General features: G+C 44.9%; 1 protein-coding gene across 6 annotated transcripts in view; it reads right to left on the minus strand.

The window, feature by feature from the left end:
* Nucleotides 1-1,186: 1,186 nt before the first annotated feature.
* IRAG1 (inositol 1,4,5-triphosphate receptor associated 1) overlaps nt 1,187-24,892 on the minus strand; it is a 120,621-nt gene continuing 96,915 nt past the window's right edge. For 5 of the 6 annotated variants that reach the window (XM_068555470.1, XM_068555467.1, XM_068555471.1 and 2 more), the window contains 6 exons: nt 22,657-22,706; nt 22,014-22,121; nt 20,042-20,106; nt 10,903-11,022; nt 9,433-9,564; nt 1,187-4,484 (listed from right to left, as the gene is read on the minus strand). In XM_068555470.1, coding sequence (XP_068411571.1) covers nt 4,241-4,484; nt 9,433-9,564; nt 10,903-11,022; nt 20,042-20,106; nt 22,014-22,121; nt 22,657-22,706 — 719 coding nt within the window. In that variant the 3' untranslated portion in view covers nt 1,187-4,240. The remainder of the gene's footprint in view (nt 4,485-9,432; nt 9,565-10,902; nt 11,023-20,041; nt 20,107-22,013; nt 22,122-22,656; nt 22,707-24,892) is intronic. The other variant, XM_068555468.1, reaches the window with a different exon arrangement.

Genomic DNA, 24,892 nt, shown 5'->3' on the forward strand with positions numbered 1-24,892 from the left:
AAGCAGTCAGGTTTTCTAAGCCTCAATCTAAGAACTCTATATCCTTTTTCCTTTCTGTTTCCAAATAGCCATTTCTTTCCCAAGTACTTCTTTTTCTTGCAATACCTCTCAAAAGGCAGCCAATAAAGGTTCACACACTCCAACGCTCTGATTCTTTCCAGCTACTTCTCCTAGAGCTATAGGCTGCCCATGGACTGTCTTTCAAGTTACCATGGGTACGATTTTACCAAATATTTTTGTTTTCTTCACAACATAGGTCACCATATTTCTAGTCCCTGATATCAGTGTTCTGGTTTCCTGCCACTTGACTGCTAAGCCAGGGTCTCATATTTTGAAAATTTGTTGTTGAAGTACCCTGTTTCTGGTTCTGTATGCATTAGTTGGGGTAGGCTAATGGCTATAACAAACATTCCTGAATTTCAGTGGCTTAATATACTACAATTTTATTTCTTGCTCATGTCACAGTTGAATTCTGTGAGCACCCATTCAAAGACTTAGCTTCCACCTGGTGGTCCCACCAACTTCTCGGGCCTCAGGTCCTCAACTGAATGCTCTGAATTTGGCAGGCAGAAGGGGGAATATAGAGGATATAAAGTACTGGGCAGGAGAGTCTATGTAGGAAATTGGATCTGGAAGGTCCGCATTCCCTTGCTCCTAGCTGCAAGAAAAGACTAAAACATATAACTAGGGACTTCCCTGGTGGTCCAGTGGTTAAGACTTCGCCTTCCAATGCAGAGGGTGCAGGTTCGATCCCTGGTCGGGGAGCTAGGATCCCACGTGCCTCGTGGCCAAAAAACCAAATCATGAAACAGAAGCAATATTGTAACAAATTCAACAAAGACTTTAAAAATGGTCCACACTGAAAAAAAATCTTAAAAAAAAATAGATATGGAAATCAGACTGGTGAAAACTTAACACTCTCTATCACAGCAAAATGTATGAATTAAAACAAAAAACAAGAAACAACAACAACAAAAAAAACGTAGGCCAGGAAGATACAGGAAACTAGGATCAGGAATGAGGACGAGGAGAGGAACTGACCCAGCCCCTGGGAGGGAGCCCATAGTGACCCGAGGGCTGAGGACTTCTGGGAGGCACTGTTATCCGAAAGTAGATTCTAATTCAGGGTTGGGCAAGGTTGTGGCCCAGCTCCACAAAATGAGGAGGCATTCAGCTGCTGCCAAAGGTTTGGAAATGTGCTTTTATTTTCAAACTCAGGTATGTGACACTCTATATTTCAAGGCTAGCACACCTGTGTGAGGTTTAACAACATTAGGAGGCTGACAGCCAGTGATACACAAATCCAGCATCTCCCTCTCCACTTACTCGGCCAGGCTGTACACAGGGAGCAATACAGAGAGTCCTAGGGCCAAGCAGAAATGTCAGACCTCAGAGGCATTTTGGAGGGAACTTTTATTTCAGATCAATATCACTGTTGGAAATACAGGGCCTGTTTCTGTCCATTTCACTGCTGCTTTGGCAACAGTTCCAATTGCCTCAGGTCATCTTTGCTTTTCTTGAAGAAATACCTAGGAGTCTGTTTTCAGGAATACCTGTGGTTACTCTTTTGCTCCTTCTCCTTCTCAACCTCCCTTTACTCACAGAGTCGTTTGGCTGAGGGCCTGGTCTGGAAGCATTCTTGCAGGCCTTTCTGTGGAGCAGCTGGAGGGTCAAGAGGTCACCGCAGCTCCTCTCCTGGCCTTTGTCTCAACAGGAAACAAAGGTGGGAACCCTGTGACCAAGTGGGCGATGGGCCAGCTCAGCCTGGTCCTTCTTCACGGGAGGCTGAGACTGGATGTTGCCAGCCTAGAGTCCTGCCCCACAGCCAGCCTCTCTGGAGCTTCATTTGTATCCTGTCTTTGGCTTTGAGGGCCTAAACATCCTCCAGTGTATCCAGTCCCCCTGGAAGAGGCAGGGCAAACCACCCATCCATGCAGCCAAAGTCCATCTGCTGTGATCTGCACCTCTTTACCTTAATGGCACATCCTTGGTCAACCCTGGCTTGGGCTTCTCTCACAGTGGTTTTCTAGCCACTGGAAAGGATGCCCCCCCTTAAAACAACAGGTGGTTTTTACAGTGGGGCCTAACCTAGGTGGGTCTTTCTGAAAGGAGTGGGTGCATCAAGCCTGGCCCTTGAGCTTGGAAATGTTGTTGCTAATCAGGTCACAGAGTAGACTGAAAAATACTGGAATAAGTCGAGGCTAATAAAGATGTTATTTTTTTCATTGAGTTGGTGGTGGTGATGATGCTGGTGTCGGGAAGTATGCAGAACGTCAGCTGTTCCCAGACTGCTCTCCACCCCCCTGAATGCTCACTTGTTCGTTTGACCAGCATTTAATGATACCCTCCCAAGCATCAGCCACCATGCTAGGCGCTTACCCAGAGAATGGGTAAGACATGGTTCTTGTCTTTGAGGAAAAATGCTAGGAAAGGCAGACCCATAAATAAGTTATTCTGATACACTATAGTCATGGTCATTAGTAGAAGTAATGAAAATGTTTAAAAAGTGCCAGAAAGCACAGAGAAGGGTGTGACCTATTATGTAGGGTATGGTGGGGAGTTGGAGGGAGGCCATTAAAGGTGTATGGAGGGGATGATTTTTGCACTTGGTCCTGAGGAGTGATCAGAAGAAAAGAGGAGAGCAGCAGAAGAAAAACTAGTGAGAGAAAACAATTTAGTCTGGGAACCAGAAATGGCTTGGAGTGGCTGAAGGGCCACTCAGGGGAGTGGGACTGGAATGTAAGATGTCCAGTTAGGAGACTTCTGGAAGATGCAATTTAGTGCAGGGGTTGAGAGCACAGCCCCTGGGGCCAGCCTGGCTGGGTTTGACTTCCAGCCCCATGATTTACTAACTGGGTATCCTCGGCAAGTTACTTTGCGTTTTTTGTGCTTCAGTTTCCTTATCTGAAAATGGGAAGAGTCATAGGTTTTTCTTTTTCTTGAGGACTCAATGAATGAATCCCTATATAATATACCTAAGACAGTGTTTGGCTCATAGTAAGTTCTATATGAGTGTCAGAAACAAAAACAAATGTCAACAGCAAAACAAAAACAACAGCAAAGCCACCACCATAAAACCCACACAGAAACCAGCACCCCCCCAGAACTGATGAGGCAAGAAGGCAGGCAGCGGCTGTCAAGGTGGAGCGAGAAGTCCAGCTGGAGGTGGGATGCACTCTCAGTTTTCTGCTAAACAATGGGAATGCTCTGAGACCTACACTTTGGTTGGAAATCCCATCGAAACTGGGACACTGCAGTGGAGATGCACACTTGCATGTGGGCACAGCAAAGCTGAGAGTGCATCGTGTCTCCTCTTTCCTCCTGAGAGGCGGGTTAACTGCTCTCAACCAGAGACAACAAAGAGGGGATAGACTGTGCTCTACAGCAGCTCAGAATTAGCCCTGGAAATGGAGACCAGCAAGTTTGCCATGGAAGCCATGAGTTTTCAGTGTTTCTCAAACATCTTAAGTCCACGTGGAAAGCTCACTGAACAGGTGCCTAGTGGCTGCCCCACACCTAGGGAAAATCTGTGGGTTGGCTTTCACCCGAACACACACCCAGAGCACATGTTTGGAGGGTAGTTGGCTTCGTGCATGCGTGTGCTGTGTGTGTGTGCGCTCTGTGTATGTGTACAGAGGAATATATGTTAATTTACATCTTCCCATTTCATTTCAAGCACTGAGCTAAAAATCAGCCTAAATGTTTTTCTGAGAAACCTTTCTGACTTCTGTAAAGAGAAACTCTGATTGCAAAGGGGAGAAGGGAAGGCTGAAGGATAGTCAGTAAGAATGAGATGGGAAATGGGAAGGTATTCACGTGCGACTCCAAATTCCAGGTCTGATCCTTGGGGGCAGAGTTAGCCTTTAGACACAATCCTTCCTGATTTCCGATCGATGGCAGAGAGGAAAATGGGGAGAGGGAGTGGGCTTCGCACTGTCGCCTATAAGGAAGGTGTTTTGTTTCTCCCCAGCCATCTGAGCTGGTGCAGGCAACTGTCCCTTCCGTTGGAGTTCCCTGGTGAAGGCCACTTCTTTGTCCACTGATGCTTTTTGTTGATCATCCAAGAACATCAGTTACTGTGTGTGAATAGCTCCCATAGGGGTGCCGAGTGTGAAAGAGCCCCTGCTTGTTCCCCTGATGGCAGCAGTGGTGTGCCCACGCCCGGGCCTGACACATCATGCTTGGGGAAAGGGCAGCAGGCTGTGTGCTGGAGCAGGGCACTGGCTGGGTGTCGGGTTTCCTACTGCTCTGTAGGCTGCTCATGCTGGAGTCCTGAGCTCCACCATGAGTCCCTTTGGGCTGCCGAGCAAGTGGATTTCCCAAGGGGCCCGTCGGCCTGCTCCACACAAGAGTTATAGGAACCGTAGAGCCCCAGCACAACAGTCAAGACCAGCATTGCTGCGGCCATCATCCAGACGACTTGCCAGTGCCGACAGAGTTTGGGATACATGACTTGTAGGAAATGAACCAATTCTTCAAGTTTGCTGTCAAATGGAAAACAGAGGTGGAGGGTTTAGTATACTGGGCACATATACGATGCCCAGAACTTCCATCTGGAATACTCTCCGTGTTGTCTTGAGCCGTGGTTCTCAAACTCAGCTGTGCATAGAGTTATTTGGCAGCAATTATTCAAAATACCCCAGGTCTACTGAATAAGAATCTCCAAAGGTATGGTCTAAGAATCTATAGTTTAAAATTTTTCCCCAGGTGATTTTGATGCCACCAGTCTATAGCCTTTATATTGGGAGAGTCTAGGCTAGAACACTCTACTTATCTGTGTGATCATTTATCCATTCGCACATGCCCTCATCTACTCATGAGATGGTCATTGATATCTGAACTCTCCCAAGCCCCAAGATACCAGGTTGGCTGACCCATTCTCCCATGCATCCAGACAGGACCAACAGCTTTTCTGCACTTAGTGGTATCAGTGATCAGTTCCGAGTTCTAACCTGTCCCCCGCCTCTGTGTTCAGATGCATAATTTGTTGTCCTCAGTTCCACATCTGACTGTATCTAGAGTGGAAGGACTGTGATAAACTCCTAGAAGACTCTCAATGTCGAGTAATAAATTACTCGACAAGTAATTCAAGGAACCAGATCAACCTCAAGAGCTCACTTCAAACTGTCCCAGGGGCCTCCAGAGGACCCGTAGCCTCCAGCAACCTCTGGGTGACTTATTCAAGATGTTTTCTCAGCCCTATTAATCTTCATTCCCAAATAACCCCTCCTCCACTTTCTCTGCCCTCTCCACACTTTTCTCTTCCCTCTCAACTCTCTCTTTTCTCTCTTCCCTCCTTCCCTTTCATCCATCTCTCTCTGTTTTTTGCCTGCTTCACTCCACTTTTCCCTCTTCCTCTTTTCCCAACTGCCTTTCAATTTTTCCACTCTTTTTTGTGGCCCCTTGAAAAGACATTTGGTCAGATGGTCTGCTTTGAAGAGTCCATTCTTAGAGCTCTCTGGAGAAGCCTTGGACACATTCATTAAGCTAGAATTTCTTCCTGTTTCTAATCCCGGATCTGTTTTAAAAAATAACAATGAGAATACTGAGGATCACCAAATGGAAGAGGTGAGAAAAGGGACATGAGGGCTTTCTGAAGATCCTGAGGCTCACACAGACACTGAAATATGCAGACCATTTGCTGAGAAGCAGAGAGCGCTAATTCAGAGCTAGCTGCCTGACAGTGGTACAGAGACTCAACACATAGAGTGCCTGCCTTGGATGCTAAAGCACTGGTTGGTTTCTCTTCCATGTGGGACCCACTGATGATTGTTTCAGGAACAATTAAGCAAAGCAAAATAGTGAATACATGAGCTGAGGTGAAAATCATTGGCTACTTTCACTACTGTTGGGGAGAGAGAATTTGGAAATGGAAGCTTAGTTTCTTTCAGCCCCATTTAGTTTCTTTAATTTCTATTCAGATACAACTGGATGCTAAGACACAGTCTTTCTTTTGGGCTGTATTTCTGTGCTCCAAAACAAGCTGCTGGAGCAGGGAGAATCCCACTCTCACCCCATCCTTAAGTGGGCTGGCAAAGGAGGAGGGCAAGATCTGGCTTCATGACCCTTAGCTGGTTACCCATTTCCAGACTACAAAAGCTGTTATAAATGGAATTAGATTAGAAATAGAATTCCTTTGGAAATCAATTTTTGGTTGCTCTGAGTTCTACCTACTCCTCCATTGGGAAGGGTGAGGTTGCTGCCCCCTCACCTGGGCCTGGAGAGAGGGGCTTTGGAGATGCTGCTTGGCGAGCTCGATATGTTGCAATTTGGGGGCACAGTGAGTAGATTGTGCGCAACTCCCACCTGAGAGATGTGAAGAGTGAGAATCTTGCTGGACTGCTTGGTGGCATCAGAGCAGGGGGCCACGATACGGAAAACCATCCTCCCACCACTAGTGGGTCAAAGGTGCATATTTCACCTTAACTGGATGTAGTCAGGAGAAGGAGGGCTGGCATGGGATGTCATAGACCCTGCCCGGAAATGTTACCTAGAAGCTGAGCATGGAAGGTGTACTTCCAGCTGCCCAAGGACTGAGAGAGGGATTTTAAGTAGCTGGCCAGAAGAGCTGCATTCGACCTCATAAAGGGACCTGCAGTTGAGAGATCCTCAGAAATGGTGTGAACATGTGTGCGCTGGGGGGTAGGAGGGGTGGTTTTCTCTGAAGGTCCCATAAAACACCACACTGAACAAAATCAGAAGGTCAACCTTAAATCCCTGCTAAGGCCTGGAACCCGCTCACAATAAGACCAGTCAGGTAATACCTTTCCTGCCCTTAATCTCCACCCCATTTCCCAACGTTAGCTCTGGAGAGGTCAGGCGCTGCATTAGCAAAGCTGGGGTGGAGGGCAGGAGTGACAGAGAGCAAGAAGTCAGCTCTGTCTCCACTATAGGCTTCCTTCCTGAAGCAGAGTGGAGTTGGAGGCGAGGGGGTATGGGGAGAAGTTCAGGCTTTTGACTCTTTCAGGGAACTGGCCATTTTCATTACTGAAATGAGGTTATTCTTGGGACTTAAACTTGACCAGAGGACTTCTATTTTCCGAGAGTTATTGGAATAGGAGTCTGCCTAATATCATCTTAACCCCAAAAAGCCAGTGTGAACAGACAGTGGGAGAAAAGACAACAGTTCCCTGTTGCATCTTATGACTCTCACTTGTTCCATGCATTACCTAAATGTCAGAAGACTGTGTTCTGTGTTTTAATATGGTTAAGATATTGGGTTGATTCACCCAAAATTCATTTAAGCTGATCCTCCAGAAAGTAATATTGACAACAGATTATATTATTACATATTATTATAATAGAGGAGAGACTCAGATAAAAAGACTCTAGTGTTTGTTGTTGAATCTCTTAAATAAGGGGTCAGCTGCTGGCGTTAGCCCAGTGCTTTTAAAATGCACTAAGTAGGACATGGAACTTTTAATAACCTTAGACCTTGCTTGTTAGTGAGATGTCAAAATTTCATGGGGGGAATCATGCTTGAGTACAGGTGCCTATAGGCAACTGTGTATGTAAGGGATTTGAGAATGTATGGATTGCCTGGCACTGAACGCAACAGCTCTCGGGGCTAGTCTGGCTTTGGTGACAGGTGAGGAAGGGACCCTGTAACTGTGGGTGGGCGGTTTCTATGATAGCAGTGTCTGTCGTTATGGAGAAGATGATGCCACACTGCTGGGCCTGAACAGGTGAAGCTACACGATGTGCTGAAGGCTGAGGACCCATCTCAGGACTCTGCTGATGCCTGGTATCCACCACCTGAGGTACAGGCATGTTCATAAGACCAAGAAGTGAATCTGAGAGGGAGCAGAAGTTGGGAAAGAGAACAAGGCCTTTCCGGATCAGCAGGACCAAGAGGATACTCTTGGACGATGGATGCAAAGGGCGGCCATTGCCATGTGCTGCTGACCAGGAGCTGGACAGAGGGGAAGCCAGGCACAGGCTCACTTCCTCTGGGATTTCATGAAATGGGAGGGACAATCTCCCAAGATCAAATTAGCTAGATAAGGATTCCAGCCCTGTGCTTTGTAAACCAGACTGTTTATGTTCCATGTACTCTCTCTGTTGAGTTCTCTTTTGTTCTTTCTCAGTGTTTGGAAGGGTTAGAAGTCCCAGCCTGTGTTTCTGTTTTGAAGGGAGCCAAAGAAAGGGCTGAAGTCCAGGCCTGGGCTTGACTGCATGAAAGGAGAGAAGACAGTCTGGTGGCCTGGAAAACAAGAGCAGAGGACACCCAGGAGGGACAGAAGTCCAAGAAGGATAGGAACCAGCTGCTTGGAGTAGGGACTGTGCTTTCATTGTGATAACTGGGCTTCTCTCCTTGGGGGAGGTGGTGTGCCCTTGCACAGGTTTGTTTCCAGCAGTGAAGCCCTTTCTCCAGCTCTCCCCTTGAACACTGGGTTTGACTCATGCAGGCTGACACCTCTCACTCTGGTTGAATCTTCCACCAACTAGGCTCTACTGGTCATTCCTATGTGTTTTGAAGCACATCCATCTCACTTCTAATCCGCATTTTATTACCTTATTCATTGGGTGCATGTGATTTCCAGAGTCTGCCAGCAATGAGGCACAGACACATACCCTGTCCCAAAGGTAGCAGCTGATTAGATTAATTGATCATTGTTGGCTGAAGCCATCCTGTACCCCAAGGTAACCTGGGAGTCTAAAAACAATGATTTTGGTGAAGTGTTCCAAGTTTGCGGTAACTACATTTTAAAAAATCAAAATTCAAGACTTCTGGTTTGAATGTACTAACAGAGATAATAGGGCCAGATATAAGAAATTGGGGCCTTCCGTTAAAACCCAGGACGTCGCTATGTCGCTAAATCCATAGGGCACAGGTAGGGCAAGATGCAGGATCTACATTACCTTTATCTACTGTTACATATATCTTTCATGATTTAGTGGAAAATGCACTTGAAATATAAAGTATATTAAAAAGGAAAAATCCAAGTTTTCCAAACCAAAGTGAAAACAACGTCCAGACGACCAAACTTGTTTGATCACCATGGAAGGAACCTGTTGGACACTACCTTTGGCACAAAGTTGAGTTCATCCCCTACCTCCCTGTGTTCTCTCTGTCCCAGCTCCCCTCTAGGGCTTCAGGCCAACTTCCTTGACCTTGGCTCTTTCATGGGAATGGTTGGGCAATGAGCTAACTGTGGTCCCTTGCATTTTCTCAGCTCCTGAGAGCTGCTGGTTGCTGCCGGCCCAGCCCTTGACAACCCCTGACCCCTCAGCTCTTGCAAACGTCCTCTTATTAACTATTTGGGCTCTTTGGGATTTCCTTTGCCTCCTCCTCCAACATGAGTGCCCTCTTGGTTTCTGTTGGCTGTTCACTTGGGCCCTAGACCCACAACTGCCCTAGACTGGCGCCTCCAGGGATGTTGTGCAATGAAATGAATTGGGACCCATTTCAGCAATGGCGAGGGCTCCAACCTGCTTCTCTGCTCCTTTTCCTCTTCCTCAGTTTCTTCTGCCTCTTCAGCTTCCTCAGGGCTCTCGGTCTTCTGTTCTTCTTCCTCCTTCAGGTCTTGAAGCTCCTTGGTCTTCTTTAGACCTTCCTGGTATCTGGGAGGCAACAACGAACAATTGAGTCTGGAAAGGCCAGGGGCGGAGCATCCTTTCCTGAGTTGCTAGAGGAGGCACTGAGCACCTCTGATGATTACGCACTCACTTCCTGTGGTTCCACACAATAGGAAAAAGCTGGGAAGCTCCACCGCATCCCACGGTGGCTCCTGTCAGGATGATTTCCCCTCACCCCTCGGCCATTCTTCCTGTTTATGTGAAAGTGTGACAAAAGAGACAGGGAAAAAACATGGGTGCAGAGTCTCCTGGCTGGATTCTTCTACAAACCATTTGGGAGGGCTAAGGACTGCATGCTAAGGACCGTGTGGCCTTGGAGCCTCAGCTCCTCCCCTGTAAAAAGGAGAGGCTGGCACCCATTGCACGGATGTTGGAACATTTTGAGGAAGTGCCAGGCATATGGCTTGACCTAGGGAAGGTGACACCTGTCACACAGGCTTGTTGGGAAGCTTTGTGAAAGTGAGAGGCACACAGGTTCACAGTAAATGTTCACAAAGCTGCTGGAAGCATTCACTCCCCTGCATTCTAAGTACAGAGGACAGGTGTGGGTGAAAAGACAGGCTTTCCAAGAGAAACCCTCTGACTTCCTTCTCCCAGGTTTAATATTACCCTGAACATACTTTTTGCTTGTCCTACAGCTGAGTGTTTAAGGCTAGCACAGTTGGGTTGGGGCAACCCCACCACGGTGCAGGTGGCCACCACACCGAAGCCCACAGGTCCCATGTCAGAGGGAAGCTGTATCTCCCTCAGGAGCTACCGGGAAAGAAGCTCAGGATGTGGTACCTGGTCAGAGGTACTTCTCTACCTGGCTCAGCTGGGGCCTTGCTCAGTATTCTGCCTGATCAGTGACTGACAACGAGCCAAAAGTGCTACTGAAGCTCAATTAGAGAAGGGGGCAGTTGGAAGTTGAGGGAACTCCTTTGACAGGAAGAAGGGATGGCTGAGGCAGGTCCAGGATGTGGGGCTGCAGCTGCTCCTGGGCACTGCTGGCAGTGGCGTGACTGCTCTGGGCATGTGTCAGGAAGCCTCAGGCACCACCAAGAGGAACCCACCCAGGGCCCCTGATTTCCAGATCATTCTGGTGGCTTTCTGCCTAAAAAAGAAGGCAGCCTAGTCATTATCTAACCACACCCTCTTGCCTCGTTTCCTCCTGTCTTTCCTGTGGAACAGTACTGCTCTTTCCTATGTAGTTCCTTACTCAGGCAAGGAGGTCCCAGGGCCACGGGTTGCTTCCCTAAATCCTCTAAGAGACAGGAAAGGCCCGTGGGAAGGTATCTTTAGAGCAATGCCAGGTGACCTCAGGGCTGCTGAAGGCTGACTCACCCTTTCTTGTATGCTTCTTCCTCCATCCTGGCCTTGGTCTCCTGGCTAATCCCCTCCAGGCAGCTTGGAGTCAGCACGGAAGCAGAGGCCTCACAATCCAGGTCCCCGTTCGTCTTCCCACTAGCAAGAAGAAGGAAGTACAGGGCGTCCTTTCAGGGACAGATGGGACTTCTGAAAACCAAACCATGTCTTTGGCCTGTTCCTGGCCGGAAGTGAGGAAACTCATTCTGGATTGAATTTATTTCAATCTTGCTACCTTAAGATTTTATAAAGGCCTTAGTCCATGAATCCTCCTTAGGCCCCCAGACATCAAGTACTGCACCAGCTTGCCTTTTTCCTCCTGCTCTCAAATCCACTTTTATTCTTATTCCAGGAGATGCTCTGAGTGGACAGACAGATATTGGGAGCTCCAGGGCACTAGGAGGAGGAAGATGGAGGTGGACCAAACGTTCAGAGTCATCCCATCTCTGTAGTCCATCTTCTGCTTCATTCATGTAAATATCTACCCAGTGCTAAGTCACAGGCACCTTGTAATGTGCTGGGGATACATTAGAAAACAAAAGAAAAGGTCTTTGCCAACATGGAGCACAGCAGGAGAGAATGCCCAAAAAAGGAAAGAAAAAAATATGAAATTAATTACTAATTGTGATAACTTTTATGAGAGAAACAAACTCTGTGCAATGACAGAAAATAATGAGGAGAGAATCTGCTTAGATTGAGTGGCCAGAAAAGGCCTCTCAGAGATGGAGTAACTGAAGCACAGACCTGAAAGATGAGAAGTCAGCCACATCTATAGCAGAGGGAAGATCCTCCCAGGTAGAGGATGCAGGATGTGTGAAGACCTCGGGATACAAAAGATGTGGAGATGTTTGAGGAACTGAAGAGGAACGATGAGGTAAGGGTTAACTTCTGGACAAGATTTTTGATGCCTGTGAGGTATCCAGGTGGAGATGTCAAGTTGGTAGTTGGATATACCAAAGTGAGTGAGAGAAGAGCCCTAGGCTGCAGATATTCAGAATATAGATGGTATTTAAAGCCAGGGGAATGGATAAGACTGTCTGGGGACATCGTATGAGGAAAGATGGGAAGAGGACCCAGGACCAAGCCACAGACATCTCTGTCCTTAGCTCAGGTGGAGAAGGAGGAGCCTGTGCAGGAGCTGAGAAGTAGCAGCCACAGAGGTAAGAGGAGAACCCGGAGCGCATGGAGTCCTGGGAGCTGAGAGAGTGTAAGCAGCTCTTTGCAGGAAACCGCCCTCAGCAGGAAGCCCATTTTCTTGTCACTTTAGCAAAGCTATATTTTAACTAACTTTTTTTTTCCCTTGTGACGATTTTTTTTTTTTGAATAACATTTTTTACAATGTTGTGTTCGTTTCCGCTGTAGAGCAAAGTGAATCAGCTATATGTATACATATATCCCCTCTTTTATGGATTTCCTTCCCATTTAGGTCACCACAGAGCACTGAGTAGAGTTCCTTGTGCTATACAGTAGGTTCTCATTACTTATCTATTTTATACATAGTAGCGTATATATGTCAATCCCAATCTCCCAGTTCATCCCACACCCCCCCCCCTTTCCCCCCTTGGCGTCCATACATTTGTTCTCTCAAATAGGTTCATCTGTACCATTTTTCTAGATTCCACATATGTGCATTAATATATGATATTTGTTTTTCTCTTTCGGACTTACTTCACTCTGTATGACAGTCTCTAGGTCCATCCACGTCTCTGCAAATGGCACAGTTTCATTCCTTCTTATGGCTCAGTAATATTCCATCGTATATATGTACCACATCTTCTTTATCCATTCCTCTGTTGATGGACATTTAGGTTGTTTCCATGTCCTGTCTATTGCAAATAGCGCTGCAATGAACACTGGGGTGCATGTATCTTTTGGAATTATGGTTTTCTCTGGGTATATGCCCAGGAGTGGGATTCCTGGGTAATATGGTAGTTCTATTTTCAGTTTTTTAAGGCACCTCCATACTGTTCTCCATAGTGGCTGTATCAATTTACATGCTCACCTAGAATGTAGGAGGGTTCCCTTTTCTTCACATCCTCTCCAGCATTTATTGTTTGTACACTTTTTGATGATGGCCATCCTGACTGGTCTGAGGTGATACCTCATTGTAGTTTTGATTTGCATTTCTCTAATAATTAGTGATGTTGAGCATCTTTTCATGTGCCTCTTGGCCATCTGTGTGTCTTCTTTGGGGAAATGTCTATTTAGGTCTTCTGCACATTTTTTGGTTGGGTTGTTTGTTCTTTGATATTGAGCTGCATGAGCTGCTGGTATATTTTGGAGATTAATCCCTTGCCAGTTGCTTCCTTTGCAAATATTTTCTCCCATTCTGAGGATTGCCTTTTCATCTTGTTTGTGGTTTCCTTTGCTGTGCAAAAGCTTTTAAGTTTCATTAGGTCCCATTTGTTTATTTTTATTTTCATTACTCTAGGAGGTGGGTCAAAAAAGATCTTGCTGCGATTTATGTCAAAGAGTGTTTTGCCTATGTTTTCCTCTAAGAGTTTTATAGTGTCCAGCCTTACATTTAGGTCTTTAATCCATTTTGAGTTTATTTTTGTGTATGGTGTTAGGGAGTGTTCTAATTTCATTCTTTTACATGTAGCTGTCCAGTTTTCCCAGCGCCACTTATTGAAGAGACTGTCTTTTCTCCATTGTTTATTGTTGCCTCCTTTGTCATTGATTAGGTGACCATAGGTGCATGGGTTTATCTCTGGACTTTCTATCCTGTTCCATTGATCTATATTTCTGTTTTTGTGCCAGTACCATATTGTCTTGATTACTGTAGCTTTGTAGTATAGTCTGAAGTCAGGGAACCTGATTCCTCCAGCTTCGTTTTTCTTTCTCAAGATTGTTTTCACTATTCGGGGTCTTTTGTGTTTCCATACAAAAGGTAAAATTTTTTGTTCTAATTCTGTGAAAAATATCCTTGGTAATTTGATAGGGATTGCATTGAATCTGTAGATTGCTTTGGGTAGTATAGTCATTTTCACAATATTGATTCTTCCGATCCAAGGACATGGTATATCTCTCCATCTGTTTGTGTCGTCTTTGATTTCTTTCATCAGTAACTTATAGTTTTCTGAGTACAGGTCTCTTACCCCTTTTAAGCCAGGCACCCCCATGCTCTACTCATCTCCAGCTCAAGCACACCTTTCAAATCTTTTAATTACACGATACCTTGCCTAACTTGTTGGTTCTTTCCGTAGATCAAAGAGGTAGAAATGAAGAATAAGTACTTAACAGATGACCAGATCTCTTCCCTAGCTTCCCCTTCAGTAATCTCCCAAACAAACCGTGTGACCAAACTGTGTGAACAAGATAACATCTAGAGTGAACGAGCCTGCATACGGTGGGGGGATGGTGACCACTCTGACCCCCATCCCAATGATTAACTGAGATTACTTCCCTCCTTCCCTTTAAAAGTTTCATGGCTGAGCAGAATCTTTGGAGGTGGTTTTGGGGACACTGAGTCCACCATCTCCCCAGATTGCCAGCATTCTGATTAAAGGCACCTTTCCTTTCTACCATTTGTGAGTAGTGATTTTGTAAGCAGCGCGCAGTGGGACCCCCATTTGATAACAAAAGGAGAGCGTGTCAAGGAGGGAGCATTAAGTGTGTCACACACACTTTTGAGAGCCCAAGTCAGGTGAGTACAGAAAAGGCAACTACTGGATTGGATAACATGGAGGTCAAGAGGAACTTTGGTTACACGGTAGGAGTAAAGACAGATTGGAATGGGGTGAGGGAAGAATGGGAGGTGAGGAGGGGGAAGACGTAGACAGGAATTTGACAAGGACAGGGAATAGAAGACTGTGTCAGGGGAACACGTAGCTGAAAAAGTGGGTCAAGGGATGAAAGCACATTTGAATGTGGATAGAAATGATCCAGTAGAGGGGATGAGAGAAAAGGGAGGACCAAAGGAATAAATTCTTTGAAAAAAGAGAGTAGGGACATACCTTAGAAAGGTGGAGAAACTTCTCCTTGGTCATAACAAAGGGAGGAAGGAAATGAAGATGGTGGGCTGGGAGTTTGGCAAAGGAAGATGAGAGGGATCCTCCTATCTGATAGCTTAAATTTTCTCTATAAAATGGAAGACAAGGTCATCTGCTAAAAGTGAGAGGTAGGGAGGTCTAGGAAGGCTTGAGGAGGGAAGAGAAGGTGTAAGAATCATGGGGTGGAGGTGGGGGGACAAACGTGCTAGAAGATCATAGTAGTATGGCTGATGGAGCTGGGAGCCCATTTGAGGTATGAAATCATGAGTTTAAAGGAAATATCCTGATGGCCATGCCTTCTCTATAAATCCTGCAGCTCACCTAGGTGTCTGGAATCCCAGTGGGAGTCTTGTCATGGAGGAGCCCTTGAACAAGACAGAACAGCGAGCGGAGCTTTTCAGCCAGGACTCTGAAAGATCACAGCTGCCACCCTCCCCGACCTCTCAGACAGGCTTTATGAGTGAGTCTCCTCATTCTTGGCATCAGTTTCACATGTCTTAGTTTCCCTCAGACCTTGTAAAATTTACATTTCATCAGGCTGGAAACCAAAACCCATTGTGAACAAGAAAGATAACGCTCTAAAAATATCAGCTATTCATAACATTTCTCCTTCTTAAAATTACATTATCCACTCCCTTCCATGCGATCTTTGCCTAATGTGCAGTTTCCTATTAGTCCTAACGACTGGAACAAGAGCAGAAAAACACAGCTACAGCCAAGGGTAGGGAAAGCAATTATTTTATGAAATATGGTAGAGTGTAAAATGTTTACTATTATTTCCTGACCCTTAGACTGAGCTTATAGTTCCTTAAATATCTTCTCCAACTATCTGGAATTTTCTCCCTATGCATTTTAAAGACTCTCCATATGACTGTGATTGCAGGGAGACAGACTGTGTTTCAGTTTGAATGGTGCTTGGCACATAATAAGTGACTTTAATTGTTTGCTGAGTTGTATTGACTTCACCATGGCTCATCTCATCCCTGCCCGTTAATCTTACAAAATGGGCAGGTCCTCTATGTAAATGACTATTTCCTGAGAACTCAGTGCTTGGGTTGAGCTGAAGGAATCCCTATGCATGCCTATAAACATGGAGCTGAGTACAGCTTGTGCCCACCTAAGGACTTCTGGGCCAGACACTCATGGATCTTGGCATCGATTCCTAGCCCATAATCTTGCATGCTTTCTTTTGGGGATGATTAATTAGGATGAGGCTTGTTGTTCTCTCATGTCCACTGGGTCAAAAACGTTTGTCATTGTGCTCAGCTCTCAGTAACATGAGGGGCTGTTTAATCAAAATGTGTTGTGTGACCTGCAGATATAGTAGAGTCTATTTTTTCCACATCTTTAACAATATTTGAAAGTGACTCCAGTCCTTTCCAATGGACAGATCTTACCTTGTCGGGCTCATCTAGGTCTCTAAGCCACCCCCACTGCCAAGGCTCCCTCAGACAAGCCCAGCCCTGGGGGACCTGAACTACAATAGCTTCCTTAATCTCTGTTACTCAATCCCAGGTTTCTGGGGTCCACTACTAGTTGATTGAGGGCTAATCCATTCCAGAATACTATCAGCAAAGGGGAGTTGTTTACTGTATATATTTAATGTCATATAAAACCTTTAAGCAATTTATCTTGAGAGCTCCAAAAGTGTACAGAATGGTTATTTTACAGATTATAGTGAAAAGTTGCTCTGTGATATAGCAGTATAATGGCCCCCCTTATGAAACCAGCCCTGTGCACCGTCCACATCTACGATGGTGCTGATCCCTCAGTGAATGGCTCTGTGTACACCCTCTGCTCCCACCCACTCTGCCCTCCACTCCACACCCAGGCAGTCACCAGGTTCTTTCACAATAGTTCACAGGAGCTTTTGCAAAAATTGCTCTTAAATCCACTCTCTTCTCACCAGTCACACTGAACTTCTTTCTGTTCTTCCAATTGAGGGTCTATTAAGAGGTTAAGCACAAGAATTCTGCTATCTACTAGCTGTGTAACTTCAGGCAAGTGATGATTTCACTGAGTTTCAGTTTCCTCATCTATAAAATAAAGATATTAGTAATATACCTGCCTCATGGTATTATTGTAAGGATTAAATGAGATCATTAATGTAAAGCAATTAGAACATCATTTGGCAAAAAGTAAGCATGTAATAAATAATAAGTATTGTAAGTATGTGATAAATCATCAGTAGTGTTCCTTGACTACTCCATACTTTCTTGCCTTAGAGCATGGAATGTTGTTAACCTCCTATTCACCTGGTTAACTATATAACCTTCATGTTTCACTTTTAAAGTAAATTCCTAGAGGAAACATTTTCTAAGCCTCCGTCCCCTCACCCCCCATACCAAAACTGGGTTGAGTGCTCATTTTCTTGTGTCTTATTCCCTTGGTAACCTGTACTTCCTTCTGATATCACCCATCACATTGTATTACAATAGGCTGTTCCCCATCTATCTTTCCCATTATACCATGAGCTCCTTGAGTGCATTCTAGGTGCCTGGCTCTTGGTTATTAATTGTTGAAGGAATGAAAAATGAAAGACCATGAATAAATAGCTTTTTCTACTTATGAAACTGTTCTTGAAACTTGTTCTATTTTAATCTTTAATACTAATTTTAAATATCACTCTCTATATTTTTCTCTAAATCTACAGGTTCCTAGACCCTTGTTGAGGTGAAGAACAGGTTATTATGAAGTGACCTGCAAGAACAAGGTTCAGAATTCTCTCAAGTTATGTTGGGAGTGCAGTCTGCAGTTAGGTATTTGCTTGTGAAGTATCCACAGGCAGTATGATCTTCTCATCATCTTTCATGTGCTTAGCCAATTCCCTACGTGCTTAGTCACTGTATGCTTAGGGAAATGTGAGATCATTTAAATACAGCAATTTAGAAAGCAATGCATATTAACACATAATGCATTATTTCTCTTTAACGGTATGGTAAATGTGGCTAGGATCAACTGTATTTCTGTTAGAATGGAAGATACGAATTCATTTTCACGCACAGATTGTCTCATTGTCAGCCTCTTGGCAATCGATATTTCCAGTTCCATAAATTTAGATGAAAATTACTTAGCATCTTTTAGAAATCCAGAGGGGGAAGCTGTTGTTAGTCTGAATCCCTCCTCCTTTGAACATCCCCTCCCCTTTTTGTAGCCATCTTTATAGGCTGGGTGTATTCCCAACAGGAAAGTCAACTACAGCATGGGTAATGTATCATGGTGGTCTCTCTGAATAGCCCATAAGAATGAGCAGCAGACAGCTTCTTGCTTGACTTGCCTCAATCCTCACTCTGTCCCTATCTCTCCTGGTTCTAAACCCCTGGAATGGTGCTGCCACCATTGATCCTCATTCGTTGCCACTCCTGATTCAGGGCTGCTGTCAGCTGTCCCCAGTTTTGCACCTCGCTTGCTCCTACCAAGGATAGTTCAGGTTCTTGATGACCTCCACTGCCTCAGATGGAAGCTCTCAGCAGGCCTGAGCATTCGTTCTACAGAGTCCAGGTCCTGCCCCATCATGAGAGTCTGCTGGGGAGAGAGGGGACATAGATTTTCTGCCTTGACTTGCTCTGCAGGTCGACAGTTAGGAATGGAGCCTTGTTGGGAAGAAGGGGTTGGTGCGTCCAAAGGCAGGACTGGAAGGGAGAATTTCAGTGTGCTTCTCTCTCAGGGCATCAGATGACCATTTCTGGAGAAACTCAGAGACCATGGACTAGACACTATGACTTTAGGGACTTGGTAAGATTCTGTAGCCTCAGTTACTTCCACGTGGTTATTAGTTTGTCACCCTTTTACAATGTCCCTGTAGTGATCAAGAAAACAAGGAAACAAAGAAACAAACAAAAGCACCCTACACAACATGAAGAACTTGTTAGCTTTCTCGGGGTGAGGTGGCAAAGTGAGGAATTGCCTCGCAAACGTCAAGATTAATGGGGGGAGAGTCACTGAACGATAGGTTGGTGGTTGCATCTTCTGAGAGGTGAGGAAAACAGGCTGAGTCTGGGGGTGGGGAGCTGGGAGTTTGTCTGTACTAAAAAAGGGGCCCAACACAGACATTCCTTTCCAGGTCAAGCAAAACTATTCTAACATCAATGAAAAATGAAGGACTAAAGCTGTCTCAAGGCAAGGAAGAAGGAAGAATAGAGGTGTACGTTTTGCCAAATGAGGAAAGACACACGGGGAAAGTTCTGAGAGGTGGCAGCTGTGATCCAGATGTTTTCCAGCAAGCAAATGAAAGAACTGGAAAAGCAAGCTGTAAATTCCTCTGAGTACGTAGAAATAGCCTGCTTTGCTTTGGCTGAGGTTAAAAAGACCTGCAAATTGTATAGGTGCCTAGAAAAGTTAGGCGTAGCAGACACTGTTTGTTGCGAATCCAATACTCACTCTCCCTCTTACTTCCTAAAAGCAACGTGATTTTGCTCATGAATTTACTCTTCTTCATGGAGCCATTTTGGTCAATGGGGAGCTGACGCGCTCTTCCCATCTCTAGGGCATAGTTTAAGCCCATGATGACAATCTCATTCCTAAAGCCTGTGATTGGTTTAGAAAGGGAGCGTGTTCCAAATTTGCTAACAAGATAAGAAGAGAGACTGAAAAAAGATTTCTGAGTTCATTCCTAAGAAAGAAACATGGAAAGAGACGGTCCCTTTCTTCCTCTAGATGTTGTCATGTCTGGATGAAATACCTGGAACTAGTAGCCATTTGCCACAAACCTGCTGATGAAGTCAACATACAAAGTGGGCAGAGAAAAGGAAATTGTAGAGGTTGAGCTGGGACCTTGCTGTACCACATCTGGAAAAGCCTCATCTGTGGACCTACTATTTAAACCCCTTTGAGTTGGGGCTTCCTTGTATCTGTAGCCCAAAGGATCCCATTGAATAAAGAAGGCTTCTGTCCCCTCTGGGCACTTCTGGGATTGAGGCACACTTGGACTCAGCTGCAGCATCTACCTGGTCCAGGAATTTTGCAAACTGGGTCTGAAACCTTTGTGGGTCTCAGAGTCCCATTCATTTCCCCTAGAACCTAATTTGCTTTCCATCGCATTTTGGGAGTGAGGTCGGGGGGAAAGGTGAGTTGGGGAAATTTTCCTCAGAGATCCCCAAAGTTAGGAGGAAAAGGGACATACTTACTTTTCCAAAAGTGCAGGCAGTGCTGAGGTGACAGGTGGGTTGCCTTTCCCATTGGGTGATTCTGACTGAATGGAAAACAGGAGACAGAGAATCGAGGATCAGCTAGGAAGGAAGAAGCCAGGGCCGACAGGTCTCCGATGATGCCGGGGAGGGGTTGCCGCTGCTCCTCTTTCCCCTTCCCCCTCCCCAAGCTTTCCAATCTGCATCTGAGCCCAGGCACTGGCCCTTCCTCAGGCCTTCTCTGCCCTCCTTTCCTGGGTGTTCTTTCCCTCTGGGGCACAGGCAATGTGCACATTTTCCTTCTCCTCTTCCAAGTGTCCTTGAGTGAGGAAAAGAGTTTACATCTTGAGCCTCCATTCTGGAGCGGAGCCATCGGTTTCTCTCTATTCCCTGTTTACTGACTTGGACTAAATACCAGGGAGGCTCCTACCAAATGCAAGTCCCAAGGCCCCTGGGATGGATTCACACAAGCCCATCACTGCCCTTGAGATACAGTTCCAAGCACAACTCTCAGGAGATACCTGCCATTACTAAAAGCTCAAGGCATCAGAAATTTCTTTATAATAAATTCCCCAGGAACACCACGTTGTTTCGCTGCAATGGGTTTGGTTTAAGCAATGGCTTTCAACTCTGCCTGCATGTTAAAATCGCCTGGGGGATATTTTCTTAAAGTACCGATCCAATCCACAATCTTGGGTTGGGGCCTAGGCACTGAATGCTTTAGAAGTACCCTATGTGATTTTAATGGATAGCCCTGATTGCTAACCCCTAGTCTAAAGGAATATATATATTTGGAAGCCACATTATACATTTAGTATAGAATGGGAAATAGTCCCTGTTAAAACCACTAACTAGCTCTCCTGAAGCTCCTTTTCAAAAAAAATTTTTTCAGATTGCTTTATTTTAGTGAGTCACTTGGGAGTTTATGTTGATTTCATAGATGATTGAAATGCTCAAGGCAGGAAGAGGTGAAAGAAGTTTAAGAGTTATTGCTACCTATTAGTACTATGGTAGAGCTTGAATCCACTTTATTGCTTACACAGTCAGATTGGTTCCTTATAGAATAGTGCTGGTCAGGGACAGGGCATATAGAAACAATTGGAGAAATAATTAAAGAGTTTTAGGTAGGATTAACCAGATTCACAAAGTTCTGGGATCTAGAAAATATTTTGTTTATAGGAATAGTCTTTGTTTTAAAAAAAATTGAAGTGGATCTTTTTTTCTGATTATAAGTAATACATTCTTACTCTAGAAATATAAAGAGGCATCAAGAAAATTAAAATCACCTGTGATTTTGCCATTGCCCAGAGATAACCATTATTAGTAGTTTTACTTACATTCTTTCAGAATTTTCTGTTTACACATAGAAAAACTCTTTCTTAAACTACAAAACAGAGTTACGCTGTATATACTGGGGTTTTGCTTTTTGTTAATAATAAATTATGGACTTTTTTCATGTCGATAAATAAAATTTTATATTTTAATCATATATTTAGCAGCTGCATAGAAACCCCTTATTGGGCTTTACATAATTTATTAAACCAATCTCTTATTAATGGGAATTCTGGTTATTTCCAGCTTTTCAATGTTGTAAACAATGCTGTAATGAATCAAAGCAGGGTAACATTGGGTTTAAGAACTCAGGCTCTGGAATCAGAGGGCCTAGGGTTAAAAGCTCAGCTTACCAAGTACTCCATAATGCAATCTTCAGCTGCTTAAACCCACTGCAGAGTGAAGCATGAAAAGAGATACGCTTTGCAAGGAACACTCTCTGAGCTGCCAGCACTTTGCTCAAGGACACTGAGTCTTCTCAGGGCAGTAAAAGACCTGGGGCCTGGTCTATACTGAGGCTTCTGAACCCATAGCCCAGAATCTGTGCTGGGAATTTCCTCTCCTTGTTGACCCTACCCCATCCAGGTCACCCCCATAGTTGTGAGCCTGGGGCCCAGGAGGCAAGCATTATCATACTCACCAGGGCTGGTAAGGAGGGGATGGGGGATGAGCTGGGTGACTGGCCAGGCAGGTTCAGGATATTAAACTTGGGCACCACGGCAACACTGACCCTCCGGCGGGGCATGTTCTGTGGGAAGAGAAGGGATCAGGCCCAGTGTCATGGAGGGGGCAGCACCCAAAGTTCAGAAAGGCCTGGGAAATGCCTACTAATTCCTAATGCTGTGTTCACTGGCTATCCTGGTTTTAGGGTAGTGATGGTGCTGGGGGTTGGTGTAGAGAGAGTGGCCAAAATTAACAAATTTTTTTTATTAGTGATGAGTGATTTCTCAACATGTTCTGATTTTAATTTATCAGATCCTGAAGAGATGGATCAGAAATGACGCCCAGTCATTGGCCAGTGTATGAAACCCTGGATAGTGTATGAAAATGATCTATGGCAATACCAAAGTTTGTGCATCATTTCATGTTCATTAAAGAGATGGTGCAGTCCTGGAAGCCACGAGCAAGGGAAGGTTGGAGGACGAGCTAGCAAGGTTCGGAAGCTGAATAAGAGACTCTGCCCAGAGGTTCTTTTGCACCTGTGGATCCAAGAATGACTGATTTCCTGGCTGACTGTGGAAACTTCTGTCTTTCTTTCCCCAGTATTCCTTGAACATGCATACCTTTCCCAGCGAGAGGGACATGGACCGCGCTGTGCGAGGGACCCCATCTTCTGCGGCAGGAGGGAACAGAGAAGAACCCAGGTTAGTTTTCAGAGTAGGCTCCAGCAGGAAGCAGATGGCAGAAACTAAGCCAAGGTATCTATGGGCCAGAACTGACCCTCAAGGGATGTCCCAAGGGCCTAGGTGCAGAGGTCACTGAATTTGACACTTGACCTTTTGAGACAATCATCTGCAAGGTGGGGTTTTTTTGGGACAGAGGCTTCATCCTAACTCCTCTGGGCACTATGAGAATCCCTAGTCTTGCACCTCCGGTCTCCACCTCACACCACCACACGGTCTCTGGGTTATGCCGTGGAGAGTATGTGAAGATTCCTCGTAGCAATACTAGGGCTTATTGGGTCATTTCTTGCTCATTCAAGGAATGTACAGTCACGGAAATTATGAGTAAGGAAGCTGTGGTGTCAATAAAAAATGGAAACTTGTTGACAACAGTAATTTCAATATGTCATCTGCAAAATAATTCAGAACAAAAGAAACTAACACCCCTGGATTTTCTTCTCCTTAGTACATATATTAAGTGATAAGATTCATGTAAAATATTTAGCACCACACCTGGATAATACTACCACTAGAAAACACCAGTATGTGTAGAGAAAGGTTTTTGACAGCTCAGTTCAGTTTGATTCAGTTTGACCAATACCATCTAGTCTGTATAGCTGTCTATTCCTCATATTCATGTATTTTAGGTGTTCCTCTTGAAAAGCACATAACTAACACTTTTTCTTAATCTAATCTGAGGTTTTCTATTAACCAACAAGTCTAAGTTGTTTATATTTCTTGTGATTGATATACTTCTACCATCTCATTTTGTAGTTTATATTTGCTTCATTAATTGGATTTTTTCTAACCTTCCCTCCCTGCAGATTGGTTTGGAATTTATATATTTTAGTTGTAATCTTTAGTGTGCCCCCTTAAACTTTTAACATGTTACATGACTTTAGATTTTAAATGAATCAGATCTCTATCCTTTTCCTGAATCAACCTTAAAACAATGATTACCCCTTTGAACTTAAATTATATTGTTTTTCAGTATTTTTTAAATTAATTAAATTTTATTTTTGGCTGCCTTGGGTCTTCGTTGCTGCGCACGGGCTTTCTCTAGTTGGGGCGAGCGGGGGCTTCTCTTCGTTGTGGTGCGCGGGCTTCTCATCGCAGTGGCTTCCCTTGTTGCAGAGCACGGGTTCTAGGTGCGCGGGCTTCAGTAGCTGTGGCACACGGGCTCAGTAGTTGTGACTCATGGGCTCTAGAGCGCAGGCTCAGTAGTTGTGGCGCACAGGCTTAGTTGCTCCGTGGCATGGGGGATCTTCCCGGACCAGAGTTTGAACCTGTGTCCCCTGCATTGGCAGGTGGATTCTTTTTTTTTTTTAAATAGAGCTTTTTTAACATTTATTTATTTATTTTTTGGCTGTGCTGGGTCTTCATTGCTGCACCAGGCTTTGTCTAGTTGCGGTGAGCCAGGGCTACTCTTTGTCGTGGTGCGCGGGCTTCTCATTGCGGTGGCTTCTCTTGTTGCGGAGCACGGGCTCTAGGCATGGGGGCTTCAGTAGTTGTGGCTCGTGGGATCTAGAGCGCAGGCTCAGTAGTTGTGGCGCACGGGCTTAGTTGCTCCGCGGCATGTAGGATCTTCCCAGACCAGGGATCGAATCCGTGTCCCCTGCATTGGCAGGCGGATTCTTAACCACTGTGCCACCAGGGAAGCCCCGGCAGGTGGATTCTTAACCACTGTGCCACGAGGAAAGTCCCTGTTTTTCAGTATTTTTATTTCATTTTGTTTTTGAAATCCCAAATTATGATGACCGTTGTTTTACACAGTGAATGCTTATGTAGACTTACCCACATGTTTACAAATGTCTTTGATCACCATCCCTTCTTGCATCCGACTTTCTTTTGATCTCAATTTTATTTTTCCCTAAGTACATCCTTTAGTTGTTCTTTTGGCAAGGATCTGTGAGAGGTAACCTTTCTCAGTTGTTGCCATAAAATGTCTTTACAAAGCCCTCAAGCTTGCATGATAGTTTAGTTGGTAGTATTATCTCCAGGTTGACAGTTATTTTCTCTCAGCTCTTTGGACACTACTTCATTGTCTCCTGGTACTATTACTGGTCTTGGAAATTGCCATTCCTTTGTGAATAATCTGTCTTCTCTCTCTGGTTATTTTTAAGAACTTCACTTTGTC

Source organism: Eschrichtius robustus, chromosome 11 (genome assembly GCF_028021215.1).
Source record: "Eschrichtius robustus isolate mEscRob2 chromosome 11, mEscRob2.pri, whole genome shotgun sequence".
Taxonomy (NCBI): Eukaryota; Metazoa; Chordata; class Mammalia; order Artiodactyla; family Eschrichtiidae; genus Eschrichtius; species Eschrichtius robustus.